The sequence below is a fragment of the Electrophorus electricus genome, chromosome 14, assembly GCF_041902795.1.
Source record: "Electrophorus electricus isolate QZ-2024a chromosome 14, ASM4190279v1, whole genome shotgun sequence".
NCBI lineage: Eukaryota > Metazoa > Chordata > Actinopteri > Gymnotiformes > Gymnotidae > Electrophorus > Electrophorus electricus.
The window spans coordinates 18,887,152-18,898,173 of NC_137510.1; the positions used below are offsets into that span (position 1 = coordinate 18,887,152).

General features: G+C 36.6%; 1 protein-coding gene across 1 annotated transcript; it reads left to right on the forward strand.

The window, feature by feature from the left end:
• The first annotated feature begins 4,868 nt into the window (after nucleotides 1–4,868).
• Nucleotides 4,869–10,698, forward strand: entpd3 (ectonucleoside triphosphate diphosphohydrolase 3). Its single transcript, XM_035531074.2, has 9 exons — nucleotides 4,869–4,985; nucleotides 5,938–6,055; nucleotides 6,298–6,439; nucleotides 6,695–6,854; nucleotides 7,178–7,405; nucleotides 8,144–8,416; nucleotides 8,781–8,891; nucleotides 9,068–9,202; nucleotides 9,406–10,698. The coding sequence occupies exons 1-9, from the start codon at nucleotides 4,869–4,871 to the stop codon at nucleotides 9,595–9,597; spliced, it is 1,476 nt and encodes a 491-aa protein (XP_035386967.2). The 3' UTR covers nucleotides 9,598–10,698.
• Nucleotides 10,699–11,022: the final 324 nt, after the last annotated feature.

The window sequence follows — 11,022 nt, forward strand, 5'->3', positions numbered from 1 at the left end:
CTTTCCAGACTGGGTGGCAAGATCAGACGCCTTGCAGTCAGTCCTACAGTACCACAGACCAGGCAGTAACTCACAACTATCTAACTGAACTCAGTAATCTCTGTATAAATGTGAGAACAAAGAACAGTGATATTTGGCTAAAAACAGTAAAAACAGAGTAGAACAACTGTCTGATTGTGCATAATTGATGCCAGACTCCAAGTATGAAGTCAAAGGGCATGGTCTGAAGGGGAAAGCCCTCTGGCTACTCTGTTTGAAAATCTTCCCCATTCTCTTTCACTCACTCTTTCCATTGCTTCTCCACAGAGTGCCTGAAAAATGATAGCACATCACTGAATGGCCTTTCTGTTGGATATTTGTTTATATGGTGCATTACCATTTTCATATATTAGAGGACACTGCTGCTGCTGCACAGGATTTTAGCAGCTCAGTAAGTAATTTCACACCAGGCTCTATTTCCTATAGGCCTTCTCTGTTCATTGCTTAATTGCCTTGAGGAAATGTGTCTTAAGTAAGGTTGTCTTACACATCAAAGGATTACCAACACCAAGGGCGAGGGGCAGGACGCACAGATTTCCTCGACAGGGACGAACATTTATTAACATAAACGACAGCAGCACTCACACGTATTATAAACGATGAACATGAAACGATTGACGTTAAACAAACACGATACACAAGAATACATCTAACATAAACACGTTACATTCAGACATTACATCTGCAATGACCAACGACGCCGCACACCCTGACGTGAGTTTAAATACACACAGACAAAACGAAGTACAAGCGTGTGCAGGCGTGGCCACACACGAAAGTCCTCCTAGTGCACGTGGCTGGCCGAACCACGTGACTCGCGGGAGGCGAGCGTTCCGTGACATGTACATACTTATTTCAATCTAAAATATTACCAAAATGTGAAAATCTAACTTTAAATAACCTGTCATTACTCCTTAAATATTTATTCACATAAATAAGTGGTTAAACTTGCTGAAATAGAAACACACCAAAGTAATGCATTCAACCAAGCTGAGCTTGAGTCAATGGCATCAAACACCATTGACAGGGCTATGTATTTGTAGGCCAAGGGTTTGTGTGCAGTGAAGCCTAAGGCTGCAATCCCCTTCAGAGTCCAGTGCGAGCTGAAGTAGCTGTTTCCTACTCACCCCACTCCTTCGATCTAATTACGAATGACAGGTTTTCCGGCTTGTGCTGCCTAATGTGGTGTCAAATCACTCTCACATCTAAAAATATTCCTATTAAAGCCAGCATGTGATAAGAGGAACAGCTTAATCCAGTTTCACTGTCTCTTCTCCAGTCTGTCTCATTGTGTACTGGTTCACACTGAGGATATGTGCTGTTCCAAGGCACAGATAGTATTTAGAAGACATGATATCTGACATTCTATAATTGTCTGTGAATGACACATATGGATGTAATGAAATTATTTCTGCCCATGTATCAATGAAAGCTATAGCAATAGTAATTGGTATGACTGCCTGTGATGGAGACAGTCACCTCGATGGAGATGGTAGTGCCACAGAGATATTATTAAAATGGGTGTTGTGGGGTTTGTATCAGTGAGCTGGCTCTTTGGACTGGTTGTAAGAGCACATGTTTATTATCTGCAAGATCAGGGATTGAGGCTGGGTGTAGTTGCAGTGGAAGCTCAGTGGTTAAGGTACTTGACTTGTAATTGGAAGGTTGCTAATTCAAGCCCCACCAAGTTGCCACTGTTGGGCCCCTGAGCAAGGCCCTTAACTCTCAAGTTGCACTCAGTCATAATTGTAAATTGCTTTGGATAAAAGTGTCAGCTAAATCTTTCTACACTGCCCTGAAACAGGCAGGATTCTTTTAATTAATAGTATATGGAAATTTGCTGAAGAATTTTGTAAAAAATAAAAATAAAAAGACTAGCCTCTACATATAAACAGTTTCTGAGGGTTCCTGGTTTTTGATGTGTACCATATTATTTACTTTGTTAAAAGTAGATGGGTAATGGAAACCACTCAAGAAGTGTCTGCTTTCTAAGCAAGTGCAATGATTGGAAATTTGAGTTAGCAATTCTAATATAATGATTCAAACCAATTATGATTCATTTAATACTTTTTGAACATACAAAATGATCCCCTGTACCTATGCTACCAAAGCTATCTTGCACATGGATGTTTCTGTTAATGACACAGAGACACAGTTCATGAATGTGGTCTACACTTTTCCCAGAGCACCAGCCACCACACACCTCTTCCTACTTAGATTACCATAAAGTGCTTTAAAAGCAGGCATCTACAGTTCCAGTTCGTCATAAAAGCCAAACTACCCACTGAAATCATTTTACATTAACATTATTGTTGTTGTCTGCTACTATAACCAATATGCTTATATGGCTTCCTACTTTTTCCACAGAGACAAATGTGGTTCTTTAGTCCCCTTGTGAAACTGCACTGCAGTACTGGAAGTGGGATTTCAATCAGCAAAATCACAGATGAGCATGCATAAACATCTGATTATGAGCATCCAGTTCAGAAAATTCCCAATGGAAAATGATTAGGGTTATTGAAGGTTTAAATAAAATCTCATTAGCATGTAGTTAAGCCCGTGAGAACACAGTCTGAAGAGGAGCAGTATGTTTCTCAATATTAAGAATGTGAGGTATATCAATGAAATTGTGCTATTGTGCACAATTATCTGTGATGGGAAAAGTAATGAGATATGGATTATAAATAGAAAATCTATCTGTTAAAGCATGTGTTAGACATAAGTATACAAATAATTACTGTTTTCAGAATAAAAAAAAAAAGATTAGGAGGCTGTACTTGCCTGTGTGGGAGGAGTTTATTGTGAGTTCTGTTGCCCCTCCCATTCTGACACTCTAGAACACATGCACAAGTACAGTGCAAAAACACACCCACAAACACACTTTCCTATACAGGATGGTCAAGAAAGAATCACATTCTTCTGATAACCTTACTGGAGGTTCACACAAAAAGGTAGGCAAAGATGTCCATTTCCTCACTTTCCTTTTATATATATATATATATATATATATATATATATATATATATATATATATATATATATATATATATATATATATATATATATATGTGTGTGTGTGTGTGGGGGGGGAGGGGTGTTTTGCTTTGCTTGCACAGCTGATGAAGGATCTCTGTCTGAAATGTTCTGTTTCTCTGGGAACATACTTTACTACAATTTTGAATATATCTACATGTCTTACTACAGTACACTCCAGTTACTCACCTAGAATCTTCCTTGTAGTTTGGGGTTTGTGTAGTTTTGTATGATATTTTGTCATTTTTTGTCCAATAATCCTTATTCAGCAAAGAAAATAAAGAAAGTACCTAATTGTACCTAAATGGCGCGACATGGAGTGCGGTGTTCTTTTCCCTAGTGAAAAGGAATATATTTAAGTGTCCAAAACTTTAGCATGCAAAAACGCACAAACTGTTAGAAAACAGCTACATTTTATTTGTAATATTATAATTTTACAAAATTAGCAGTGAAGCCTATGTTAATTCTAGTCAACTAGACCACCCTAAAATAGAACCATTTTTATGTGTTCTTGTGGAACTTCAAAGATAATATGTATTTTTGGTGTATTCAGTATGCACTAAGAAATTGTTTTCAAATTACATTTTACTGTATGCTATTACACATTTGTATTAAAGTACTAATATACATACTTCCAGTGTATTTAAATGTAAATGTATTTTACATATTAAATTGTTTTTATTAAATATTATTGATATTAGTATTAAAAATTAAAATATCTACATTTAAATGCACATTTTTTTCCAATGAGATCTACCAACTTGTATTCTTTATAAAGGGCTGAAATGCATATGGAGATGTATGTCTAACATTTGCTTTCTTTAAAGTATGGTCAGGTAGACACCATTACAGTTATGCTTTCATTCTATTTTTGCACAATTGTTGTAAAATAAGTACAAAGATTGTTCCAATTTAATTAATATTAATAATAATAATAATAATAATAATAATAATAATAATAATTAATAATTAATATGTTGTAGTATGTTGTAGCATTGTATTTTTTGCATTCCTATGCTCCTCTATACACTATGCTCTTGAAAGATTCGGACCAACGCAGGAAGTTGTTAGGATTAAAAATTAAAGATGAATTCTAGAATCAATACACTTAAATATGTCTTCCTATGTCTCCCACTATGCGCAAATAAATACAATTTTCTTTGAAAAACATAATAGCAATAGATATGTAATAGATACATTACAAATGTGTAATAGATTACGGAAATGTAGACATATTGACAGTGTCAAATCAGTTGCAGATCTACAGACGTTTAGAGGTGCCTTCATAATACTGCACTGTAAGCCCTTATAGGCTGTCTGTTTACTAACTCATCTATTGATCTGTACAGTTTGTGTCAGACTCTTTTCATCCATGGCATTAATGAGTTTGTGTTTTTTATTTTTTGCCATTTCCTAAGAAACCTTAATCTCACAATCTCAAGCATATATATTTCATATATAATATATATTTAAGTATATATGGACATACATATTTATAACTATATACTATAACTCTATATATAAAGGAGAGACAGATTCAAACCTAAAGTCGACATGTCAGCTATTTCTAACTAGGGCTAACCCCATGGTTCACTAAGTAAGTTCTTATCTGACTTTCTTTGGTTATTTTGTAATGTGAAATGGCATTTTTGAAATTTTGTAGCATGGTATTACATTTCATACTCAAAACTAAGATTTTTTAAAATTTATTTAATTGAAACCTATAAATTAAAGCTGTTCATTTATGAGAATAAATAATCTACTCATGCTCTTACCGCAACCATTCACAGGAAATAATGAGCAAAATAACAACAGCCTTGGCTACTTTCTTCCTGTTGGTCAGCATAGCCATCATCATAGCAATCGCTACAGTTCAGAAGCAACAAAGGACTTTTGTTTCTCCTGGACTTAAGGTAAGACCCTTCACATAAGACAAATTTCAATCACAGACTAGCCAAACTGCATCATGCAAATAATATTATATTCCAAACACACCAGGGTTAATTACAAGCAAGTGTAAAAGTACAGAGGACAATCCAATCAAGTTTAACTGGAAATGCTGCCTTGTTATCTTGAAAATGCTGTGTGTAAGAGCTGCTCCGAAACTAGTCTTGACAGTTGTGATTATTTTTTAAGACTGTGACTTATATTATAAACATGTGTCATAGGCTAGAGAGAATCTGCAAACAGTGCAGGTCTAAGCAAGTGCATATATAAAAAAAAACATCTTTAGCATAGTCTGCCTTGGGGCTTTTATCCCAGGGGTCAATTGTGTAATGTGTCAGAATGCTTGTATTGTTTAGAGAGATAGATCTTTATTGATCCTGAGGAAGAACTGCTGAAAGTAACCGTCAGAAGTGGGAGTTTGACCCACTCCTCTATTTGGTGATCAGAATGCCCAATTATATGAAGGTTGTCTTATTTTGAGCCGGTTCTCATTGCTCAGTCATTCTGATACAAAAGCCTAAGCCAAGCCTATTGTTTAACAACTTGTAAGTTCACACTACTCACTAGTTTGACTAAGAACAAACACCAAATGTTATTTAACTGTGTTAATTTTTTTTCATTGAACAGGGCAGTTCCAACATTTAGACTGAGTGGGCATATCAACCCCCAAGTTTTGCATGTTGAAGTCATTTAATTTCTCATGAAGTATGCATGCGCCTTCATGAGAACCTCAGCAACCAAAGACTTCAGCAATGGCAAATTGCTACAGCTCTAATTGCTACAATTGAATGGGACTCTTTAAGGTTGTTAAAATTCCAGTCTCTCTCTCTCTCTCTCTCTCTCTCTCTCTCTCTCTCTCTCTCTCTCTCTCTCTCTCTCTCTCTCTCTCTCTCTCTCTCTCTCTGTGTGTGTGTATAGTATGGCATAGTGCTAGATGCTGGTTCCTCCAGAACTACTGTGTATCTTTACCAGTGGCCAGCAGAGAAAGAGAACAACACCGGGGTTGTGACTCAGACCAATATGTGTCAGGTCAAAGGTATGAACTAGTGAACCATCATGGAGATCTTTCCTCCATAATTTATATAAGTTTCTCCCCATCGATGATGTGTGGGACTCTTGTCTCTCTTCAAACTAAATTTATCATGTCTTTCAACTAAAACAAACACTGTGGACACTGAGTTCCACTGTAAGGGCATGAATATGTACTAGAGGAAAGGCTATTTAATCCTGTGTCAAAAAAATAAACCATTTCTATTAAATGATCATGTTTATATGCAGGTCCAGGTATCTCAGAAATGAACAAAGAATCATGGAAAAACCTTATGAAGTGCATGGGAATCATAACAGAGACAGTCCCACTGAGTCAGCGCAATTCCACATCCATTTTTCTTGGAGCAACTGCAGGAATGAGATTACTTCAGTAAGCAGTTTGTCTAAATTTTTGCAAACATATCTACTGTTTTATGACAATGTAGCAATAATATTGCAATGTTTGATTTCTGTTATTCACAGTGGAGTCATATACCTTAAAAATCATAAATTAATACATATACTGTTTCTCAAGCCAAATTTATATAAGCTGAGTGGTAAAACATAAAGCATTATTCTTTACTAGGAATTAGACATAAATGACACCTGAGGTTTTTGTAAAAAAAAATAAAAAATTTCTATGCAGCCAGAAGAATGAAGCGGCTGCTAATATCATCCTGGTGGCTCTGCAGGAATATCTGCACTCTTTACCCTTCGATTTCCAGAATGCTTCCATTATCTCAGGTCAGGAAGAGGGTCTGTATGGGTGGATCACGGTCAACTATCTGATGGGAAACTTCCTGGAGGTCAGGTTAAGAGGCTTTTTCCTTTTGAGTGATGGCTGTGTTAAATCTCTAGCAATCATTAGCTTCAAACATGAAAGAAGCTGTTCATTATTAACATGCTATATCTTACAATTAGCCCCCAAAAGAGAAGATTTTAGGGGAGCTCTATGCAACAAAGGTTTATGAGATTGTCTGTTGATGGTTTTCAGTTCCACAAACTGAATAAATGTAATATTTCTTCATCATGTCTTAGTTACTACACAAAGATATAAACTTTATGCACACAAACATTGATCTAAATCTTTCACTGAGCTGTATCTGTCTTGCTCTGATCTCTGCTACAGAAGAATATATGGAACGCCTGGATTCATGCACACGGAGCTAGGACTCAGGGCTCTCTGGACCTGGGCGGCGCATCCACGCAGATTGCCTTTGCAGCCCCAGACAACACTAGAGGGAAGGATCTAGTCCAGGTGGCACTCTATGGCTATGAATACAACATCTACACACACAGCTTCTTGTGCTATGGCAAAAATGAGGCAGAGAAGAAAGTCTTAGCAGAGCTTGCAAAGGTAAGCTTTATTGATCTGTTCACCTCTTTTTACTTAAATGTTATTTGCCTGAGGGGGGAAAAATTACTCTACAAAAGCATGTACAGGCAGCCCTCTTCCAACTCTGTAAATATTATGCATGCTGGCATAACTCTTCAAGAACAGAACAGGAAAATAGTCACTACATCAGAAATACATTAACTTCCACTGGCAAAGTCTATGGTTTTTAGAAATTTTCTTTAGAAACCATCAAGACCTGAACAGCCCTGATTTGCTGGGGGTGGAATGTAATGTAATGTCATCTCTGTCTGTAGACAGGGCGAGGCCTATTAAAGGTGCATTATGGCATTACTGTATTGATCAATCCATTTCTCTTGTTTTGGTGCTTACACTAATTACACAAAGCAGACCAGAGTAAGGCAAAATGTAAAATTCCTGTAAAACCATTCTGTCACAAATCCATTAATGTTCACACACGGTCCATTTAAACCAGTAGCTGATGCTTGAGCTTATGTAAGTCAGTGCTTTCCCAGACAGCCTACTGCTGTCTTTGTGTTGTTGAGAAGTGGCAGATCAAATTACATTAAGATTCATTACTCTTTTCTTCTTTATTTTGCTCTTTGCAAGTGAAATATATATCATGTATCCCAAAACATGGTTAGAGATGAACTGTGGATTTCCTAATTTGTTAAAAGTGGTTAATCAAGATTTTTCAGGGGTGTAATAATTGGCCTCTTAAATATTTCACCCCTATCCCAGAAGTCCTCGAACTGGTCACATATAAACCACCCGTGCTATCCTGCTGGCTACAACATCACCATGAAAGCCAGTGATGTCTTCGGCAGTGAATGTACAAAGAGCCAGGCACCAGCTCAGAATGGGCCAGAGAGGAACATCACTTTCGTTGGACAGAGTGACCCAGCTATGTGCAAACGTCTGGTCAGGAGGATTTTTGATCTGAATTCTTGTCATGGAAAAGAAAACTGCTCGTTTGAAGGAGTTTACCAACCACCTGTCACCGGGGACTTCATGGTATGCACTCCCACTTAGCATGACAGTTTATCATATATCATCAATTTGAATGGCATTTTAATCTCTGTGGATGACTAAGAATAACAACATTACAGAATGTCTGTTTTTATAAAGGATAACAAAAAGTTTTAGTTTTGGTTTCTTGAATGGATTTCTTTTACTAGGCCATTTCTGTCACTTTTAATCAAAGTATTCTAATGTGGAATTGAAAATATGACTGAACAGCTTTTGAAAACCAACCTTAAACTTTTAGGACTAAAAATATTTCCCTGTTGCTTATTCACATTATTTTTGACAATATGATAATCTATTGCCATAATCTCATTACCACCTTAACTGTTTTGTTGTGCTATCTTTTGCTAAGGCATATGCTGGCTTCTACCATACTGCCAAGGCTCTGAACGTAAGTGGCTCTAACAGTTTAGAGAAGTTTAATGCCACCATGCGGTCAGTCTGCTCCATGGACTGGAAAACAGTGAGTACTGCTAAGAGGCTGAGAATGTAGATATATAACATGGTTGTTTTGACTTGTTATGCTTTGCTTTGCTTTTGTTTTTGTGTGTGCATTTCGTATGTTGAAATACTAAACAATACAGCCAACCAGTTGAAGTTGCAGAGCTAATCAATATGGTTTTTGTTTTGGCATTCTAGCTCAAGAACAGTTACAAACTCCCAGAAGTACACTTGAAATCTGTTTGTTACTCCGCAAACTATGTTCATACACTCCTCGTAGATGGATACAAGTTCAATTCCGACAACTGGGAAAATCTCAATTTTAAAAAAGAGGTACAGTTTTTGACAAAAAGGCATTAAATCGATACTTAGAACTTCTATGGTACAAAGATGAAGACACATTTTATTAATTTCAAACCAACTCTTTATCCAATGGGACTCCCGCAACTTCTTCATTTTCCAAGCACCTAAGATGTTCTAACAGTTCTAACAGTTATGTCATGACAAATAATTTTCAACTACTATCTCTTTTCCAGATCAATAACACAAGTATAGCCTGGTCCCTGGGCTATATGCTAGCCCAGTCAAACATGATCCCAGCTGAGGCCAAACTGCTGAAACTTCCTATACCCAACATTGCTTTTGCTGCTCTTCTCTTCATCCTCTCTGCCCTGATCATCATTACCTTCATGTTCCTCATCATCACCCTGGTGCGGTTCTGCTACTGATGCCTGGAAGAGCTCTGTTCAGAAAGCGCTCCTCGGTCTTCGAACAGCAGCACAGCAGCAGAAGACCTCACCCACTGAAATCTAGGGCTGTGTATGTGGGCCCTCTGCCACAGTTTCAGCGGTTCCTGACCAGGGTTTCATACAGGATACACCATGAATTCTCACCGCCTGGAATTGCAGGTGTCTCAGGCAAAGACATTGAATGCACAACAGCACATCTAGCTTCTGATATATCACTGCAGCTTAAGGTGTTTTTTATTATGACTATTACTATTTGGAATGTAAAATAAAATAAGAGCAACTGATATGATGAAATTGCACTCAGGACCAGGTTAGGTGAAATTAGCTTTGCAAGCAAAGTATTTGAAGAATGAATTGCTAACTATTTCTGCTGGCCATATTCAGATTTCTTTTTTTTTTTTAGTTACATGTGAGTTCCTGTAGCTCGGAGAGGACAAGATAACAGTCCTATAAACAATCCTAAATGGAGTTTATCAAAAATAAATCCATATAATGTAATAACATATTGTCATCATATAGAATGAAAGAATATAGTTAATATTTACTAAGTGGTTGACAGTTTTGTATTTACTGAAAAATAAAACAGCTGATAGTTAACCAATTGAGACCACTATCCATTAGACTTTCTGATTTGAAAGTGTTAGATGGGTTTGTAATATATTGGCTCTCATAACCGCTATAATTTTGTTTTGTATTTTACAAACCAAGGAAATTTATAGCAAATAATTTTAAAAGGATAGCTACCCAAAATTTCAGAATCTTTAAAAAAATGTATCAAGTAATACTGTTCCTATACCTGAAGACATGTAACACCTAAGTTTTACCTGTATAGGTATACTATATAATTTAGGTGTATTCAGTCCATGTAGCTATTTGATAAAATGTAACATGTGGTATTTGAGGATTTTACATGGTTTTGTTTCATTTTAAAATATAGCATCCTCGAGGCATCCAGTATTTTATTTTATACTTGATACTAGTTTGGTTCTTGACATATCATGCATTGTGTGGTTTAAACAGGTTTGACTGCATGTCACCTTTTACAACCTTTTTTGTGTTAAATATGGAATTGTATTATTGTTATATTTAACGAATGTTAATAAACAGCACAGATTTGAGGGTGTATATATAGTTTTCTGTTCTTGCTTAATGAACAGAAATTAATCACAAACGATTTTCAGCATCAGCAGCTTCATACATTTGCCACTTACATTACACACATAACGTGGCGATAGATGGCAGTATTGTCCTTCACTATTCTTTATAATGATAGTGGCTGGCGTACAATGGGTATGCTGCTGAGGGGATTAGGAAGTAACGCTGTGGTTTTCGCAAGAGCCACTGTGAAATTTTCGCGATGATTAAAAGTGACGTCTTGATAGATAATTAAAGTTGTAATCTTAG

Bases quoted from the DNA above. Each gene is read 5' to 3' on its own strand.
- entpd3 (XM_035531074.2), top strand. From the start codon at position 4,869: ATGAGCAAAATAACAACAGCCTTGGCTACTTTCTTCCTGTTGGTCAGC. The intron at 6,855-7,177 runs GTCAGGTTAAGA...TCTCTGCTACAG, and splicing joins TGATGGGAAACTTCCTGGAG to AAGAATATATGGAACGCCTG. The intron at 9,203-9,405 runs GTACAGTTTTTG...TCTCTTTTCCAG, and splicing joins ATCTCAATTTTAAAAAAGAG to ATCAATAACACAAGTATAGC.